A 21,990-nucleotide genomic window follows, 5' to 3' on the forward strand; every position below is an offset into this window, starting at 1 on the left:
GGAAGTCTATTAGTTTGGTTTGTTATGGATCATTTTCCTGTTGGTCTTAATAAATGGTCAAAGCAGTTGATCTCTTGCAGTATGTTTACTTCGTTACTTTCTTCTCTCTGACTGAACTTGTAGTTTAATATCAAGAATGCTTAGAATTTTCCAAACTGTAGCTCCTCATGTGCCTCCTTTTTACCTCAAAATTGCAGCAGAGCCTGTCACAATCACACCATGGCCGGAAGAGTTTGAAATTCCACTGAACAAGTATAATTAAACACTAATAGTCACGTCTGTGTTCATGTTTGGGAAGATCACTTTTAGCATACCTCCATTTTGGTAGCCTTTTTGTCATTTCCAATCCTTCTTTGTAACCATACTCCCAATAAGGATATGTTACATCAGTTGTGTTTCTAACACAGCCTTTAATAACATGTCATTACTACTAACACAAAGCTTTTTGCATGCTTTTCATTTCCTCCTAAATATGCCAAGAGCAGAGTTCCTGAATAGACCATTGTGTGTCTTTGCGGTATTTAAAAGGCACAAACTGTACATTGCAGTTGGATTTGAGTTACCATTTCTTGAATTTCTAGCATATTGGGAGTAATTGTTAATGACTATCCTCTGTGACAGGGAATTCCAGACTTTGTTATCATGTTTCAATTGAGTTACAGCCATGTCTCTGCTTTTTGGGAATGAAGAAAGGACTACTTTGTCCCGTTCTCAAAAATATTTTAATTTACATGAGGCAGCACTAACACCCTTAAAAAAAAATTTCAACACAATATTGTCAAACTTGCATCGTGAGTATTGATAACTTTCTATTGAATGTGAAGAAAGTGCAGTCCTCATGATTATCAAAATATAAAGAAATACAATTAGCTACAGGGAATGCTACAACATCTTTTAACTTCTGCTTTTGATTTCACAAATACTAAATCATTACTCATAAATGTAGCTTACATCAGTCATTAAAACAACTGTCTTCCCCAACAAGCAATCGTATTCACATGAGTTCTACTTTTACAAACCATGTTTGCAAGGCCATAAATTGGGGATCGTCTGAATTTTAAATTTAACAACTTCTCATCAAACTTCTTTGATGAATCCATCTAAAAAAAATATTGCCCTCAAATTATATCCAAAGAAGGAACACATTCATGATATCATTCACAGAAATTAATTTGAATTCTTAATTTTTAATGAAATTTTGTAAAGATACTGAGTTGTTCAGATGGTTCCTATTTGAGTACTGACAATTGCCTCTTAATCTTTAAAACATCTTAGAATCAACAAATGAATAGATTTAGTTTTATAAGAAATAAAATATTCCTGTTATGGCATAGTCAATGAATTAGTATCCTTTATATACAGCTACATAGCATATCAATGCATGAAATAATGGTCACAACTGATCTAATCTTGTAATATAGTCCATAGAGTCTTCATTTAATCCAGCTCCATCTTAGAAGACAACAGTATACTCATCTGGGTTGTTAAGATGATCTCTAAGATGCTCATAACACAGAAGGTATTCATCCTGGGAATGAAAGGAAAATGGACAACTGCTAAAAACATCTACTTAAAATGGAATGCCACAATATACTGTACCTACACAGCCACATTTACTCTAAAGGTCTGTATTGACCTCATGATGTGAACTCATTTTCAACCTTAGCTACAAACGAAGCAGTCAAAGCAATACCATTAATGATTTTCATTATCATATCCTAATCAGGGTATATCACTCAGAATGATCTGGTCACATTTAGCCCAACCAATCAATAACATGAAAATTGTCATACTTATTGAGATACATATATTCATATAAAACATGTCACATATATATAATAGAGTACATCAATACCTTAACATTGTCACAAACTATGTCACATGTAATGAGATAGGTATGTATGTATAAATATGTCACATATATTTATGATGGAGTAAACCAATAAACCTAATCTAGCAAAGGTACAGTTTCAGGTAATCTGTCTCTACAATAAAGATAAGTTTGATTCACTAATCCCCCCACCCCCCCCCCTTCACAGCAGGTTTAACATAAATGTCTTATGTCAGATAGGTAGATTCAGTTAAGTGACAATCAATCATCTTCTTATACAAACCTGTGTCTGGACTGCCTTAGGACATTGCTTCCGTAGTTTATTCAAAGTTTGAAATACATCAACAGTGCCCTCCTTATCAATCCTCTCTAGTTCAGAGATTACTGTGACATAGACAGCACTCAAACCAACTCCATTACTGAGAGAAGAGAAGGGAAAAACAGACAGTTGATCAAACATCATGGAATAAATTTGTTTATTAGATCAGCTACATAATGTGTTTATGAACTACAGCTGGACCAGAGCATTTAGTTCTAATGTAATTGATGAATTCTCTGAGTGTTTACGAAGATTCGGTTTAACAGTTTATGATATAAATGCAATGTACTCAAACCAGACTGGGGCCTTTAGTTCTGATGTATTTGATAAATTCTTTGATGGTTTACAATGATTCAGTTTAATAGACTATGATACATACATGCAATGTACCAAAGCTGGACCAGTGCCTTTAGTTCTGGTGTGTTTGATGAATTCTCTGAGTTTATGCACATCAGGTTTATTTCCAAGCCATCCATGGAAGGAGAAATGTTCCACCAAAAGGGATTTCTGAAACATTAAACATAAGTGTATGCACTTTTCAATTAAATGTAAATGTGTGAAATTAATGTGACAAGATGTTATGCTTAATTTTTGTATTAAAAGTTTGATAAATTTAAGCGAGATATTATATTTTATTGCAATGTGTTTATTTATCTGTAATGAGAATACTCCTTCAAAAAATATATAGTTAAAGGTATTAGCCCATTCCCACACATAGAAATGTAAAAGAAATAAGTATAAAATCAACCACAGAAAACTGATTGGAAAATAATGACCAAATTTGATGGACCAAGTTTAATTAATTTCACATTTTGCATTAAATTGTTCAGAGTAATGAAAACGTTTCTTTTACAGTTGTTTCCAATAAACAGTGGTCAGAAATCAAACTGCTGAACACAGGCATGCACACCCATGACGTACCGCTTGTTATATGAATGAGTCGTAATAAATAGAGAATTTTATGTGAAAGTATTCTTTGGCTACGAAATACGCAAATGATACCATGATATTGACACACAAGAACAGCACATAATTATTTTCCTAACTAGTTATATACCTGAGATCTTTTATGTTTGACTTCAAACTGTCTCCTGGTGAACACATCACTTTCTTCAATCTTCTTACAAATCACAGTCATCAGACCATTAGAAGCGACTGCATTGTTGCCATTAGGCCAATAAACAGTTAGAGACTGTAAAACAGAAAGGAGAGAAGTTATTAAACTACTCATTAAATATATAGGAAAGAGTAATACTAATAAAAAACACATGTACTGTCACCCCATCATTATGACTTACCGTAAATTTGTAATATTATTTATTTCATTTTTAGATGTTTCAATAAAACTATGACATTATGTGATTAAGGTGTGGTTCTCATTGTTCTTCACACCATCTTTAAAGCCAAGTGGGTACTCCTTATAATAAATATTAACTAATTTTGTAAAAGTCAGTCCTATGATATAGGTCTTTTACAAATACTTCCAAAAGACAAAATGCACTTTTAATCTACTGTTGTCATTAACCTCTATAGTTTCCACATTTTATAACATTGAATTACTCATGTAGCAGCTGGTGAATGGATTTGTCTCACAGTACACACGGTGGAAAGCACCTCATGGACTGTAGTAGAGTGAAAAAAAGTTAGTTTCATGTCTTTCTGGAGAAAATCGATTAATCTTTTGAAATAATAGCTATCTTGGCTATATGAAATAATGGGATATGGTTCTCAAATACAAGCTTCTGAATAAAAACTCAAAACATTAGTACTTGCATATTTTCAAAACATGTTAGGATGATAATTTTGCAAGTATATTTTAAGTATATATTTCTACTAGCTGCTATTTAATACACACTGTGAAAACTGTGGTGTTTGGCTTTGAATTCTAACAAACAAACAACAACATAATAATCTTCAATGTAGCACAAACCCAACTTCTTAGATTAATAAATCAACAATTCAAGGATTTAGAAAATGATTTAAATGTCAAGGATGACTATGAAATTGTAAACTTAGTTTGGAGAAAGATCAGAAATGTTTTGAACTGTCTACAGTACTAAGTTACTTTAGATGATTGGTTGACCAACGTGGTTTAGAGATGCATTTTTGCCAAAAGTTTCTTCCCCTCTCTATCTTTCTCGAACACTATCCCTTAAACATCAAGTAAGTTGCAGGAAATATCAAAAAGGCAGTAACAACTTTCAACTAATTGTGAGTTAGTGATACAAAATGCATTCAACAGACTTCACACATGCAGGACTAATTGGTTTCTTTTAAGTTAGGAAAACACTTCTAAAGTTTCTGCATATTCTTTGTGTTTAAAGTATTGAGCATGTAAGCTCTTTAATTTTTAAATAAATGTAATTCATATGAGCTTGTGTGTAGCAATATAAACATTTATGATACCATATCAATATATTGTGAATTATTCTCTACATATGCTGTTGAAGTTATGTAAGTCAGGTGGTATGGGAGTTAATGCAACTCTTGATTAACACTCAAATATTCTGCAAGCTTCAAACACTAACCTGTGCAAAACATGCTTCTTATTAGACACCTACCTCATCAGAATCATCTATGGTGTTCAACATTACAATAGATGTGCAGTCGTAATCAAAGACCAGTCTCCAAATATCTTCTACGGTTGAGGCTAGAGGTGATTGGGTCATTATAAACCCCCTCTGTGAAATGCCCTGAAAATATGTATGTTTAATGGTCATTACTAGTTACAGCGATCTGGGATATACATTTCAAACATCTTGTTAATGCAATGAACAAAATACAACTTAGTATCTACATATGTTCTAAGGTTCCACATCTTGCAGGAGAAGTTTCAATAATTATATCTGATGCATATGCATATAAGAAATGTTTCCACAAAATAAAAATCAGCTTTTAGATTAGATATAAAGTAGTTAGAGACCAGATAGGTACATTAAACACAAACCTTGGCAAAAGTAGCATTGATGTAATCATTGGAACCAAATAAGTTGCTTGGGGATTTCAAGACTGGTCTGAAATTGTCCACTGTAAAAAGAGTAATATGGAAATTTCAATAATGGCAATAACCTACCATCAATTACTAAATTGGGGTGACAATTTATTGAACCATGTTACAAACTTATGTTTTGTTACACAACTAAAATTTAATGACAGTAGCTCACCTGGAAGGAGATCAGGGAACCTGTTCTTATGATTATTCTCAGATGAATTCCCTGCTAGGGTTGCCAAGTCCTCCTGATGTTTGGTAGTTTCTTGCAAAATCTAAAAAAAATCATGCATGAATTATTTTTAGATTAATACACATTGACTATGCTCATCATGTAATATTGCCTACTTTTCTAATTGAATACCAAATTACTGATATATTAATACATCATAAAGTAGTACACCACTAATTAATACAACATATATTAATTAATTACACCATATGGTAATACAACATATTTAGTATAACACTTAAAACAATCTATTGTTAATCATCATTCAGTAAAACACCGACCTGGAATTCCTTCTTGCATTTCGCCTTCATTGCTGAGAGGTCAAGGTTCTTGAGTTGATCACATGACATCTGAGAGTCTGGAGACAACATGGCTTCCAACAAAGCATCAAAGATGAACAGATACTGGAGCTAACATTGAAAAGAAGCATATTGAGCTCATCTAATGTACAGAATTCTAGAGACTAATTGTCCTCCTATAAACTTATTCAGTATTTCCTGACCATCAATTCTTACATGTGACACAATTATATCATAGATACTAGTAATGAATATACCAGTAGCACCAACACTATTACTCTATGTATCAAATATACTTACTTTTGTCAGTACCATGTTCACCCTGTCTTTTCTCATTCCTTCTATGACATCAAAGACACTGACTTCCTTCTTGGTTTTAATGACATCCATCAGATCATAAAGACCAATGAACACACCAGTAGCACCAACACCATTACTCAAAAAGGAAAACGAGAGATAAAAAATTAATATATTTTTCAACCATTGAAATTTCTTGTCCTCACGGAACTTTATAGGAAACTAAATGACCTCAATGAGAACATCCTGAATGAGTCTGTATTAAATAGTTAAAAGAGGAATGTGAAATATTCTGGGATTAAACATTTCTGTTTCCACTCTGGTGGTCTTACCTACAATGGACCAATAAATGTTTGCCTCCTTTCTGATGATTCTTGATCTGTTTGATGACAGAGATGAGGTCAGCAGGCTCAGAAGGAACACCTCCATACTTCCAGCAAGGAATCTCATACTGTCTTACTGTAAGGACTTTCCCATTACCCTGATGTAACAATGTAATAAATAACACACAAGTGAAGCAGCAAATAGTCAACATTGTATTACATGAATCTTAAGAGATCTATACTGTAAACAACACAGCCATGGGGGATGGCAACAAATAAAATCTTAATTCATTCACTGTAAAATATTCTTCTTTCATTCTCTTCATCATCATGAGAGACAAAACAAGAATGACAAATGACAGAATTAAGGAAGTAATAATTAAATAAGTCAATTAATCAACCTATTATTTAAATCAAATAGAAATAACACCTCGGATTCTGTAGATGGTGCTCCTCTACAACACAAGTAACACAAGTACACTAGTATGTAAAATAGTCAATCTGTTTGATTGTCTCATAAGGGGTACAATAATTTAAAAAAAAATTAAAATGATAAACATTTGCTTCCTCCTTAAGTGCCTTTTATTGACTAGTTGTACCCTATACATAGCTAACTATAACATCTGAGATATTTGCCATTCATTTCCTTAAGGTGTGCATTCTGAGAGCTGTTTGACTGCATCAGCAGGACTGCTGTTCTTGCCTATAACAGGTGTAATAAATAAAATCGGAGCAAATGCATAGGTAAGTAGTAACAGGCCTTCCTTGGAAACATTCATTTCTCTTAAATAACAATGCTATGCGTTGCACAGAAATAAAAAAATGGCGAATAACATCGTGGAAATGTATATGATTCTTAAATAATTTTAACACAAGAGATAACAGACTAAAGAAACAAACAGCTTGATATTGTTAAATGATCTGAAGTTATTATCACAGGGCAATGTCACCAAATCCAAATCCAGTTAATTACACATTCATAGCCACCAAGGATTAGAATATGGTTTGTCAGACAATATTGACAACTAATTGATGGCATCCTAACAAAGTATTAGGTTCTAATGCTGCTATATCGTATAATTTATAACAATTCAAGCAAGCATCTTATTTTGATTATTATGTGGAAAGGAGAATAAACAACAGCAACACTGGTTACTTATAAAACTATCTCTTTGTTCTGAATATTTTAAAACATAATATTGAAGCGTAACTATACAATTGCCATGCTGTCATGCGATAAAAATGAAGGTTATAGTCTGTTTTGGTTATTAAAGTGAACATAATCTTATTCAAGTAGAATCTACAATTAGGAGTGCTAAGCACATTATTGGCACAGGTCTGCCATCTCTCCACTTTACTAGGTGCAAGCATTGAAATATCTTCAATTCATTTTGAAAGATGATTCACACCCAGGTAATGGAAATCACAAATATTTTTGTTCTAGAAATAGACTTTGATACAATAAGGGTTCCTTGAGAATTACAGATAGTTTCTATCATTCGAGTGTTAAGATTTTTTATAGGCACCAAACATGGTAATATTTAGTCTTAGCATTAACCCATATCTGGTTGTACATATTTGTATTATTGTATTTTTAAAATTGGTTCAATAAATAAATATCAAATTTTGATGATACAGCCTCTGTGAATTTTGTAATGACATTTGTCCAAACATAAACATAATACGGCAAACAATCACTTCATATTAATGTGTCCTATGATTATTTACTAATCAACAGGACCTTATTACTAAATACTCACAGACAAATGATATATAGTTTTCTTTTGTGGATATGAGTTTGATTTATATTCATCATAAAATATTAAGTCATACCTTGATAACATTCATTTCTCTGAGTATGTAGCTTCTGAAGGCTGTTGTCTTCATCAACAGTACTGTGATAGCACCATATTTCTGGCTTGTATTGACCTTGTGTGGCCAGTATTGTGCATCCTTTGAATGCTGTTGTTATTGAAATAAAAATATAAAAATATGCAGAAATGCAAACATGTTACATCATATTGATCTGCTATGGTCTTGACAATGTTAGTGCGGATCAACACATCTCTCTCTTATTGCCGTGTTTTGTTGTTGCTTGGTTTGTTTTCATCGTTTCACATTTACTCCTAATATATATATATATATATATATATATATATATATATATATATATATATATATATATATATATATATAAATATATATATCAAATATATATATATATCTCATATATATATATGTATATCTCAATCCATGTAATGTTTACCTGCCCGGTTCCATCTTTATCTACCAGGGTTACCATTGTCTCTACATCTTCCTTCCAAACCATCCTCCAGAAATCATCCTTTGTACCTTCCCTTGGTCCTTCAGAACAGTAAGAAATATTACAGGAATATAAAAAATGTTAAAACAGCTGGTTATGAAGATCAATGATTTAAACATCAATCTTCCAGTAACTACCAAAATATTTCCTTATTTTATCAAGTACTATTTTAAAGAGAAAATCACCAGTAACCACACAAAAGGAATCATTTCATTTAAGAAATAGACAGTCCTACAAAAAGGCAGGAAAAAGCAGATAAAAAAAATATTGTCAGCCTACATGAACATTCCATCAAGAAATATAAAACAAGGCTGTTGATATGTTGCAAACTTTTTTACAGTGTTTCAAACAGCCAATATTGAAGATAAACAGTTGTAAAAAGGTGGGTCAACTTATTTATGTTAACATTGGATAAAATAGTGGCTTATAGGAAAGGAAACAGGTACAGAAATCAGTCTGTTGCTGATCAACACTGAATTTAATAACATATGGTATGATAAACGATATTATCCTGACTTTTATGAATCTAGTGACTCCAAATACCAAGACAGAGGCAAGGAAGCTTCAAGAACAAAACCTTAAAACAAATTGCTTTTATTATAACAGCTTTTTATTTTATAATATATTTTTTTCTAATGAAAATAATGCTCGACACTTTATCTGTCCAATCTACTAGATTAGAACCGCAAGTTTTGTAGATGATTACTTTACGATTTTTAACAAGCATTTGTCCAAAATAGCTCAGAATCTATGTATCAAGAATGTGCAAACCTAAAGAAAAAGAGCAGAAACATTTTTTTGACACAGTTTGTGCTGTACAAACACATGGTATTTAATTGAGGCAATAATTCAAACAAGTCTTCCTAGAAGAACATCAACTTAGACATATCCTTGTACAATGATGTTCGTCTAATAAAGAGTACAAGCTCAGAATGAATGTTTAGCAAACGATCAATATATTCAGATATTCCCACAAATGCTAAGTTATAACGAGCTATACACACCTTGTGCTGCTATGAACGAGACCTTCCCTTGGTGGTTCTGTAATGAGTCAAGATGTATTGCAGTTTTATACACATCTTATTCAATGAGGAGAACAATTTAGAGCTTTCGAAAATGTTAAACAAATTTGAATACTTAGTTATCTCCTGGTAACCAACAGTTTTCTAATACAAATTTGGATCTTCTAGATCTCCTGTCCTATACTGTATTGAAATATTCACAGACTAGTTTATTTTGTAAACCAGTTTAAATTCTGACCGAAGTCTAAGCAGTGAAAATAGAACAGCTATAGTATTACTGTTGGCATCCCAACAAATCCCATTCTACGTGAGTGACAGTAACATATCCCTGGTTTGTCAGTGGACATGTTTGACAGAAATTACTTATTTATCAGTGTGGACGTAATCTGGCACCACCCTTCTCTCCTCCCCTCACCCCCACCCCCACAAACACCTTAGAATAGGTTTCTACAATTTTGTTTCCTTAGTCCGCTAAATGATCATTAGTAATTGGCAAGATTTGAGCCAAGAGATTACAATTTTCTGCTATGGACATTTCAAATAACTATTGTGTACACTTTCCACATCAAACATAAATGATAGCTGTCCTGTATCATGTGGGTTACTTCATATACAAATCTGAACAACAATGGGCTTCTTTTGATCTTTGTTTTCTAAATTCTCAATTCATGTTTAAGGCATACATTACACAGGGAATAAGTATATTCACCCTCGTATACACGTAAGTCCCTTATTTAATGAATAGTACTTACTTATTCCACTCTATGCTACTTGCTGTATAAGTTATCATCCCTCATATCAGTATATTAAGAGATTTAATGTTTCTATCTGCAGGAAACATGTAAACTTGCACCGGAATTATAATAGAGCGTTATTCATTCATACTTGATAATATTCTCAAATCTGATTGGCCCGTCGATATCAGCACCTTGCATTAACCTATGGATAATGCAGGGTATACTCAATGGCGGATTAATAGAAGATGCAAATAGAAAATGGTATCTCGTTAAGCTTAATCCAGATCCAAGTTTTCTGCCCAGGCTAGTTCAAAGTTAGTTCAAACAAAGTATGGTATAGCAACAAGCTCCTTCGGTGTTAACACCCCTTGGCGAAATGATCACTAAATTGAGCAAGCTAGCTTTCAGCATAATGACCATAGGGTAGGTTCAACAACATTTACCATGCTGGTATAAATGTGCATATAATTGCATTAAGTGGTCACCTAGGAAAAAAGGCCTAACGATCCTGATAAGATCGTGCCTATTTTCGTGTGATCAAATGTTAAAGCAATTGCACTACACAAAAGTTAGCTGCTTGTTCAAGAACTTTTCTTGATGGAATTGTTCAAGTGTTTATGACCCAAAATTAACTATATAGCTTAGCACAGTATATTGTGTACTGTACTAAGTACTTATCCATTGTACACAATGGCCATAGTGTCAATTCATGTTCATATGCTATGCTTGGACACAGGCATAGTATGCCCTGCATCAGATCGTTATGCTGTACAAAATAGTGTTGTTCAATGCATAGGCTAATTATTGTCATTCTTGTTATTATATTTGTGCAATAACATGTTTTGAGACTTTGCTGTTATTATTTACCTTCAAAACGTTTGTTATTAAATTGTAACATTCCGAGATGAAAACTAACATTTATTTAGTGCTCTGTAGCAATGAACCGGGTTTAATGAAAAGTCTACCCTGCATTAATTGCAGGACAATGAACTCAAGAGCTGTAGGCCGAGTACATCCAGCGATAGTTATATCCCTGTTCATGCATTACCATGAGATAATTGCATGGTAGACCATTGATTAACCCATAATACTTGCAATGATAGCTGTTGTACCCAAAGTAATACCTTGCGACCAGAAATACACCATATTGTGCTTTACAATAGCAAACTTCTAGGCAATGACAATGTTACTATGTATATGACATATTTCAATCACATCTGTGGACTATAACAAAGACAAATTGCAACAGTGACTTGTAAACATACAACATGGTATTGTTAATTCAGCCCATCACCAGCATACCTGCAGAGACTTGCAATGTCAGATATTTAAAGACAAATAAAAACTGAGACATTAACCCGAACCAGGTTTACTTTATTGAGTATAATCACTAAAGGACTGTAATTATATTACAAAGAAGAAAAATGTTTTTATATTGAAAAGGAAAATTTTGCTGCAAAGTCTGTTGCTATTCTTAGGAGTAAACAAGTTACACATTGCTATTATATTGCTGGTCAGTTATCCTACATCTCTTTTTGTTTTTAAATCAAATATGAAATTGCTAATAAAGAATTAATTTCTATCTCATAAAAAGATATTGACTCTGATAAAACACATGGGCACTAATAAATGACATTGATGCTTTCAGCAAGGAAGATTTGATGCGGTTATCTAATGATTGATAACTATCTTTGTATGAGAGAGTATTCACATTATATTATGTTTAAGACTTAAATGTTTTTCTTTTACATTGAAGCCAGTTGTAGTGGCTACTGTAGATGATTTACTATTAACCAATCACTAAACTTATTTCAAGATGGAATTAAAATAGAATTAGTGGAACCAAACAGCATCTCTTTCTTACAACAACAGAGCTCCAGGAAGTCTCTACTAGCTTTAAACAGCATCATAAAGTATGGAGTTGAGACACTCTGTTAACATTTCTATGGCAGCTATTCTACAGAATTGTCTAAAGCAGCTAGGAAATAGAGCAGCAGGAAGAGTTGCCTCCATGTGACTGTTTAAAAGCAGCAGCTATATTTTACAGTAGAATTACCTTGATGTAACTGGCATTGATATAGTCAGACCTAACATCACTACCATCTGTATCCAGCCTAACTCTTGAATGATCATCTTGGTAAAATAGTAGAATTAAATGGTAATCATAACAACATATGTGGAGTGCAGCAGTACATCCCTGCAAAGATTTTTATAACGATTCCAAAAGATCAACACCTTTCATCCTTATATTACTGTCATGCGCAAAGTTTTTGTCATTGGAAGGAAACTTCATTTTTTAAGTCTAATCTTTGGTATTCTTGGGAAAATTTTGATAGATGATTATGTAATTGCATCAAGAGAAAGAAAACATCATGAACACTCTAGAAATGACAAACCTGTCACATAACCTGGTAACAAGAAATATAACTCCAATTGGAACAATATTATAATGTTAAACTTACATGGCAATAGAACCTTGAAGAAATTCTTTGGTTTATTCTGCAACTTGATAGCTACAGTCCAAGGGTGTTGCTGTCCTGTTTTGAGAGCCTGATGCGAGAAAACAAAAGAAGTTTGATTTCTAAAGCAATCAAAAGAACAAGGATATGAAACTAAAGTAATCAAGAAGACACGATGATCAGAAACCAGCTACAGTGTTCCTCTCTTGCTTCCAACCCAGTTAAGTATGACACTAATATGTAGTGAAATACACTTTATAAAGTCTTCATGGTACCAAACAGAAAGCAATATAACATTGATTTGACTTGATCACTAAAGAAACTGGTGAACACGATGCCTTACAACCTCGTAATCTGCTAGGTAAACCAACAACAACTTTTAACAGTCTGTTCTGTTAAATTTAGTCACTTCAAACTAAACATTGTTTACATATTAATCTTCAGGTTTAACTTTCCATTACTAACTCTGATCATCAGCTGGTTACATTAACTACACAATAATATAGATCATCTAATAAAACTCAGTTCATTTTATATATTATTTCCGATATTCACCACCGGAATATATTAACTATTGCTATATAAGTAAACTTGTACAATTGCTCATAGTATCTGTTAACATATTTGTACCAAACACAAGACATTTTAGTACTACTACTAAAGAGAGTGAACAAATATAACCATTATTAATCTCATCCACATACAACATGTAAGGTGTGCCTAAACAATCACAATGTAACCGTTTGAAAATCTTCAAGTTGCAGCACTTTGCCTAGTCATAATAATTCTTAAAAATTCTTTTCATAACAATTTCAAAATTACTTCGTAATCCTTCAAATAATTTCCACTATCAATTCTTTTGTTAAAAAAAATGCTGAGGAACCCACAATGAGTTAAGCAAAAAGGTCCCAGCGTCCACTTGCCACCGAAACAGGATAAACTTTTTCACTAAAATACTTTAATACAGAAAGTAGTTTTACCTTTTACTTCACATGCACTAGCACTAACATATTACCAATGCATCTTTCTATACACGGTTGTGTGTATGACTCATGAAAGGTCCTACTGACAAACTGAAATAATTCAGATTTTGATGTGGGAAGGGTACATACATGAGAAAGTAACACTATCGTAAGATCTTGATATTTTAGGGCTAGAGTATTTCTGGATTGTTCCTCTAGAACTATTTAATATTCACTATCATCAGTTACACCTGAAATTAATTTTAGGTCTATTGTTTGGTAGATCTATTCTAAACCGTTTTATGTTTACAACAAAGATTCTAAGTAATATTCCTCATAGTAAAGGATAACACTACAAACAATTTAGTTATTGTGAAAAACTACAAATCTTTTCAGTTCCGATGAAAGGACTTGTACACTGCATGTACACAGTACTGGTCCTAGCTAGAGGTGGGCTTAGTCTGGTGCTGCATGATTGTATTCATATAGTTTGGTAGTAACATTGAGGTAAGGAGTTCCTGAAGTAAGTTAAAATGATACCAGAAAGATTTGAAGCTGGGTAAAAAAATACAATATTACTGCTCACCGTATACTGTTGGACAATTTCACTAATGACCTTTGACCTTTCTCTACCCATGAAAGTCTTATACTCAATAATTTTCATAGGTCTTGGTGTTATTGGTTTGCTAGCTCCGAGAGTGTTAATATAAACTCCTGTGTATTCCTCAAACATCTCAGGGACTTCTGTATCATCTTCACTTTGCAGGTCTGGCTGAGGAACGCTTGGTAATTTACGAACATCTGGTTCTCCAAGGTTGACATCCTCATACTGGTAGTCGGTCTGTTTCTTAATGCCCTGACGAGGCATGGGCTTGGGTGCTGCATCAGCTGTTTCAAAGATGGTTCTCTCATACCTTGATACTTGTGTGGAAGCTTCTTTGTCTGTGAGATCTTGATATTCTGGGGCTGGAGTATTTCTAGATTGTTCCTCTAGAGCTATGTAATCTTCAGGATCATCAGTGACTCCTGGAATTAATTTCAGGTCCATTGTTTGGTTGGAGATCTACTATAGTCTAAGAACATTTCATGTTTACAAACAAGCTTGTAATTTATTACTCATAACCTTATAGTGCAGTGCATTAAAATGATTTCCTTACCAATGAAAGAAAAATTAACCTTGTGGTTTAATTTGAAATCAATATATAATAATAGAATATTTCAAATATGACACTCATTATAGTAAGGTCCAAAATGATAACTACAAGGACTTAAAATATCAAATCATTTATAAAAAAGGTCCAATTAACAGACACTCAAGATTTTATTGGTATTCATAGGTGAAGGGAGAACTCAAAAATATTATTTACAGTAGTGTTAACATGTTTGAAGCGATAAAGTGGTTTAAGATGCTAGCTGAACAAACAAGTAACATACTCACCAGCATTAACATAATCAACATCGTGTACATCTACTGGTTTAGACTCAGTCGCAGGCTTTCTCCAGATTCTGTTCATATCATTGTTAGATATATTGAAAAAAAAACCCAGATTGTCCAACAATTGCATTAAATGAAAACTATGAAGGATTAGGGAGATTTATTTATATAATCTCCTTCTTTTGATAGGAAGAGGATAGACCTAGGCAGCTTTTTCTTGTATTCTGAATAGGAACTAACAAAGGACATACATGCAGGGAGGTCCCTTATTCAGCAAAAGAAAGCAGAGGTGTTTCTTTCCCTGGCATGTCCACTAGCATGATATCAAAATGGAGGAAAAATTATCAACCCAAAGGTCTATGAACTTTCATTAGAAGTTTGTGGACAACTATTTAGGTTAAATACGACCCCCACCCTTCCCCAATCTTCCTATAAAACATATGATGCTGATCTTTCAGGTTTGCTTCAATTATTTTATTAGAACTATTTGATATCTATGCATGTAATGAGAGGTCATGCTAGACTGTGCACTGAATTGCCAGACTATCTGAATTTATGCCAAATCTCCCACCATCCTTGGTCCCTCCCAGCCAGTTCACAGTCCCACCCCAACCATTGTTCAAAGCCCAGTAATCCACTTCAGATCAATCAGGGAAGCGATCAGGCAGTTCATATTCAGCTCTAGTACCAAACTTAATAATACAATCAGATGGCCACCTTACCGCTTGATTATCAACACCAACAGAATAATGATGAGCAGGACTGGAATCACCAAGGCAACTATATAAACAAGTGAGGAAGACGGCTCCATCTCTTGAATGAAAAGTTAAATAAACACAACTGTTTAAAGGATGACAAATTGATCATGTTTATGTACCATTTTTTTTCTTCCATAAGTGTGGTTAATGGATGTTGCAAAATACTCTTTGAATTAAACGAGTAATAGCTAGAAAAAGCAATATAAAGGATGATAAAGATATAGCGAGCGACTACCACAGATAGAACTGGTTAGACTTGTCAAAACACGCTACAAATGAAACAAGTAATAGCTATAAATAGCTATATAGAGAATGAAAAAGATATAGCTAGGGACGACCACAAACCGGACTGATAAGACTTGTCAAACCTCTCTACAGATCAAACAGGTATTAGCTCGAAATAGCTATAAAGAGGATGAAAAAGACAAACTTAGGGAATGCAAAAACCGGACTGATAAGACTTGTCGAAAAACTCTACAAATGAGACAAGTAATAGCTAGACATAGCGCTATAGAGGATGATAAGATATGACTAGGGAGTACCACAGACATGACTAATTAAACTTGTCAAAACACTCTACAAAGCAAACAACTAATAGCTAGAAATAGCTATATAGAGCATGATGAAGACATAGCGAGGGAGTACCACAGACATAACAGATAAGACTTGTCAAAACACGCTACAAATCAAACAACTAATAGCTAGAAATAGCTCAACAGAGAATGATACAGATATAACTAAGGAGTACCACATACATGACTGATTAGACTTGTCAAAACACTCTACAAATGAAACAAGTAATATCTATAAATAGCTATATAGAGAATAAAAAAGATATAGCTAGGGACGACCACCAACCGGACTGATTAGACTTGTCGAAAAACTCTACAAATGAGACAAGTAATAGCTAGACATAGCTCTATTATAGAGGATGATAAAGATATGACTAGGGAGTACCACAGACATGACTAATTAGACTTGTCAAAACACTCTACAAAGCAAACAACCAATAGCTATAAATAGCTACATAGACAATGATAAAGAAATAGCTAGGGAGTACCACAGACATGACTGATTAGACTTGCAAAAACATGCTACAAATGAATCAAGTAATATCTATAAATAGCAATATAGAGAATAAAAAAGATATAGCTAGGGACGACCACAAACCGGACTGATTAGACTTGTCGAAAAACTCTACAAATGAGACAAGTAATACCTAGACATAGCTTTATAGAGAATGATAAAGATATGACTAGGGAGTACCACAGACATGACTAATAAGACTTGTCAAAACACTCTACAAAGCAAACAACCAATAGCTATAAATAGCTACATAGACAATGATAAAGAAATAGCTAGGGAGTACCACAGACATGACTGATTAGACTTGCAAAAACATGCTACAAATGAATCAAGTAATATCTATAAATAGCAATATAGAGAATAAAAAAGATAAAGCCAGGGACGACCACAAACCGGACTGATTAGACTTGTCGAAACACTCTACAAATGAGACAAGTAATACCTAGACATAGCTTTATAGAGGATGATAAAGATATGACTAGGGAGTACCACAGACATGACTAATAAGACTTGTCAAAACACGCTACAATTGGAACAAGTAATAGCTAGAAATAGCGCTATAGAAGATGATAACAATATAAATAGGGAGTACCGCAGACATGACTGATTAGACTTGTTAAAACTCTCTACAAATAAAACAAGTAATAGCTAGAAATAGCTCTATAGAGGATGATAAAGATATGACTAGGGAGTACCACAGACATGACTAATAAGACTTGTCAAAACACTCTACAAAGCAAACAACCAATAGCTATAAATAGCTACATAGACAATGATAAAGAAATAGCTAGGGAGTACCACAGACATGACTGATTAGACTTGCAAAAACATGCTACAAATGAATCAAGTAATATCTATAAATAGCAATATAGAGAATAAAAAAGATATAGCTAGAGACGACCACAAACCGGACTGATTAGACTTGTCGAAACACTCTACAAATGAGACAAGTAATACCTAGACATAGCTTTATAGAGAATGATAAAGATATGACTAGGGAGTACCACAGACATGACTAATAAGACTTGTCACAACACTCTACACAGCAAACAACTAATAGCTAGAAATAGCTACATAGACAATGATAAAGAAATAGCTAGTGAGTACCGCAGACATGACTGATTAGACTTGTCAAAACACGCTACAAATCAAACAACTAATAGCTAGAAATAGCTCTATAGAGGATGATAAAGATATATGTAGGGATTGCCACATTCATGACTAATTAGACTTTCAATACACTCAACAAATGAAACAAGTAATATCTATAAATAGCTCTATAGAGAATGAAAAATATACAGAAAGGGACGACCACAAACCGGACTGATTAGACTTGTCAAAACTCTCTACAGATCAAACAAGTAATGGCTCGAAATAGCTATATAGAGGATGATAAAGATATGACTAGGGAGTACCACAGACAGGACTAATTAGACTTGTCAAAACACTCTAAAAATGACACAAGTAATAGCTAGAAATAGCTATATAGAGAATGATAAAGATATAGTTAGGGACTACCACAAACCGGACTGATTAGACTTGTCAAAACTCTCTACAAATAAAACAAGCAATAGCTAGAAATATATAGAAAATGATAAAGAAATAGCAATGGAGTACCACAGACATGACTGATAAGACTTGTCAAAACACGCTACAATTGGAACAAGTAATAGCTAGAAATAGCGCTATAGAAGATGATAACAATATAAATAGGGAGTACCGCAGACATGACTGATTAGACTTGTTAAAACTCTCTACAAATAAAACAAGTAATAGCTAGAAATAGCTCTATAGAGGATGATAAAGATATGACTAGGGAGTACCACAGACATGACTAATAAGACTTGTCAAAACACTCTACAAAGCAAACAACCAATAGCTATAAATAGCTACATAGACAATGATAAAGAAATAGCTAGGGAGTACCACAGACATGACTGATTAGACTTGCAAAAACATGCTACAAATGAATCAAGTAATATCTATAAATAGCAATATAGAGAATAAAAAAGATATAGCTAGAGACGACCACAAACCGGACTGATTAGACTTGTCGAAAAACTCTACAAATGAGACAAGTAATACCTAGACATAGCTTTATAGAGAATGATAAAGATATGACTAGGGAGTACCACAGACATGACTAATAAGACTTGTCACAACACTCTACACAGCAAACAACTAATAGCTAGAAATAGCTACATAGACAATGATAAAGAAATAGCTAGTGAGTACCGCAGACATGACTGATTAGACTTGTCAAAACACGCTAGAAATCAAACAACTAATAGCTAGAAATAGCTCTATAGAGGATGATAAAGATATATGTAGGGATTGCCACATTCATGACTAATTAGACTTTCAATACACTCAACAAATGAAACAAGTAATATCTATAAATAGCTCTATAGAGAATGAAAAATATACAGAAAGGGACGACCACAAACCGGACTGATTAGACTTGTCAAAACTCTCTACAGATCAAACAAGTAATGGCTCGAAATAGCTATAAAGAGGATGATAACGATAAAACTACGGAGTACCACAGACATGACTGATTAGACTTGTCAAAACACTACAAATCTAACAAGTAATAGCTATAAATAGCTTTATAGAGGATGATAAAGATATAGCGAGATAGTACCACAAACAGGACTGATTAGACTTTTCAAAACACTTTACAATGAAACAAGTTATAGCTAAAAATAGCTTTATAGAGAATGATAAAGATATAGTGAGGGAGTACCACAGACATGACTGATTAGACTTGTCAAAACACGATACAAATCAAACAAGTTATAGCTAGTAATAGCTCTATCGAGGATGATAAAGATAAAACTAGGGAGTACCACAGACATGACTGATTAGACTTGTAAAAACACTACAAATCTAACAAGTAATAGCTAGAAATAGCTAAATAGAGGATGATAAAGATAAAGCGAGGTAGTACCACAAAAAGGACTAATTAGACTTTTAAAACACTTTACAATGAAACAAGTTATAGCTAAAAAATAGCTATATAAAGAATGATGAAGATATAGCGAGGGAGTACCACAGACAGGATAAGTTCGACTTGTCAAAACACGCTACAAATCAAACAACTAATAACTAAAAATAGCTCTATCGAGGATGATAAAGATATCAGGACTGATAAGACTTGTCAAAACACTCTCAAATGAAACAAGTTATAGCTAGAAATAGCTATACATATAATGATAAAGATATAGCGACGGGGTACCAAAGACAGGATTAATTAGACTTGTCCAAACAATTTACTAATGAGACAAGTAATAGCTAGAAATAGCTCCATAGAGGATGATAAAGATAAAGTTAGGGACTACCACAGACAGAACTGATGATACTTTTCAAAACACGATACAAATCAAACAACTAAAAGCTAGACATAGCTGTATAGAGGATGATTAACTAGGGAGTACCACATACATGACTAATTAGACTTTTCAAAACAGTTTAAAATGAAACAAGTTATAGCTAGAAATAGTTATATAGAGAATGAAGAAGATATAGGGAGGGAGTACCACAGACAGGATTAGTTTGACTTGTCAAAACACGCTACAAATGAGACAAGTAAAAGCTAGAAATAACTATATAGAGAATGATAAAGATATAGTTAGGGACTACCACAAACAGGATTAATTAAACTTGTCAAAACTCTCTACAAATAAAACAAGTAATAGCTAGAAATAGCTATATAGAGAATGATAAAGAAATAGCTATGGAGTACCACAGACATGACTGATTAGACTTGTCAAACCACGCAAAAAGTGGAACAAGTAATAGCTAGGAATAGCTCTATAGAGGATGACAAAGATAAAACTACGGAGTACCACAGACATGACTGATTAGACTTGTTAAAACTCTCTACAAATAAAACAGGTAATAGCTAGAAATAGCTATATAGAGGATGATAAAGATATGACTAGGGAGTACCACAGACAGGACTAATTAGACTTGTCAAAACACTCTAAAAATGACACAAGTAATAGCTAGAAATAGCTATATAGAGAATGATAAAGATATAGTTAGGGACTACCACAAACCGGACTGATTAGACTTGTCAAAACTCTCTACAAATAAAACAAGCAATAGCTAGAAATATATAGAAAATGATAAAGAAAAAGCAATGGAGTACCACAGACATGACTGATTAGACTTGTCAAAACACGCTATAATTGGAACAAGGAATAGCTAGAAATAGCGCTATAGAAGATGATAACAATATAAATAGGGAGTACCGCAGACATGACTGATTAGACTTGTTAAAACTCTCTACAAATAAAACAGGTAATAGCTAGAAATAGCTCTATAGAGGATGATAAAGATATGACTAGGGAGTATCACAGACAGGACTAATTAGACTTGTCAAAACACACTACAAATGGAACAAGTAATAGTTAGAAATAGCTATAAAGAGGATGATAAAGATAAAACTAGTGGATACCACAGACAGGATTGATTAGACTGAAGAAAACTTCACTTGCAAGCAATGGAAACCTAACTTTTTCAGAGGGCGGCACACGGTTTTAAGCGAGTCTTCAATGCCTTTAAGTCATTGGAAACTCACGACACTATCATTGGATACTTACGACACTATCATTTGATACTTAAGACACTTCATTACTTATATCAAAATTAGTTCGTTGATACCATATTTCAGTGAAGTGCTTCACGTCAAAATAACCAGAATAATTATGATATAACAGAACACTTGAAAATCAAACTTACCTTGGCAGGTGGCACCATTTCCTTGGTAACCAGCATTACACATACACATAAAGCTACCCTCTGTGTCAATACATGCTGCATTAGCATCACAATTGTTGAGTTCTACATTTTCACATTCATTCACATCTATCAAAGACAGATAAAAACAAGTCAATATCAATCTTTGTTCCAT

The 21,990-nt window shown here is 33.4% G+C and overlaps 1 protein-coding gene across 1 annotated transcript in view; it reads right to left on the bottom strand.

Annotated features, from left to right (window-relative positions):
* Positions 1 to 762: 762 nt before the first annotated feature.
* The window catches only part of LOC139977730 (uncharacterized), a 94,204-nt gene continuing 72,976 nt past the window's right edge, over positions 763 to 21,990 (bottom strand). The window contains exons 29-47 of the mRNA XM_071987277.1: positions 21,819 to 21,944; positions 15,951 to 16,041; positions 15,232 to 15,299; positions 14,380 to 14,819; positions 12,835 to 12,922; positions 12,429 to 12,505; positions 9,618 to 9,654; positions 8,557 to 8,654; positions 8,124 to 8,252; positions 6,300 to 6,448; positions 5,971 to 6,106; positions 5,653 to 5,781; positions 5,315 to 5,414; positions 5,098 to 5,177; positions 4,712 to 4,843; positions 3,208 to 3,342; positions 2,530 to 2,657; positions 2,115 to 2,250; positions 763 to 1,528 (exon numbers count right to left, since the gene is read on the bottom strand). Of these exons, the coding sequence (XP_071843378.1) occupies positions 1,454 to 1,528; positions 2,115 to 2,250; positions 2,530 to 2,657; positions 3,208 to 3,342; positions 4,712 to 4,843; positions 5,098 to 5,177; positions 5,315 to 5,414; positions 5,653 to 5,781; positions 5,971 to 6,106; positions 6,300 to 6,448; positions 8,124 to 8,252; positions 8,557 to 8,654; positions 9,618 to 9,654; positions 12,429 to 12,505; positions 12,835 to 12,922; positions 14,380 to 14,819; positions 15,232 to 15,299; positions 15,951 to 16,041; positions 21,819 to 21,944 (2,354 nt within the window). The 3' untranslated portion in view covers positions 763 to 1,453. The remainder of the gene's footprint in view (positions 1,529 to 2,114; positions 2,251 to 2,529; positions 2,658 to 3,207; positions 3,343 to 4,711; positions 4,844 to 5,097; positions 5,178 to 5,314; positions 5,415 to 5,652; positions 5,782 to 5,970; positions 6,107 to 6,299; positions 6,449 to 8,123; positions 8,253 to 8,556; positions 8,655 to 9,617; positions 9,655 to 12,428; positions 12,506 to 12,834; positions 12,923 to 14,379; positions 14,820 to 15,231; positions 15,300 to 15,950; positions 16,042 to 21,818; positions 21,945 to 21,990) is intronic.

Source organism: Apostichopus japonicus, chromosome 2 (assembly GCF_037975245.1).
Source record: "Apostichopus japonicus isolate 1M-3 chromosome 2, ASM3797524v1, whole genome shotgun sequence".
Lineage (NCBI taxonomy): Eukaryota > Metazoa > Echinodermata > Holothuroidea > Aspidochirotida > Stichopodidae > Apostichopus > Apostichopus japonicus.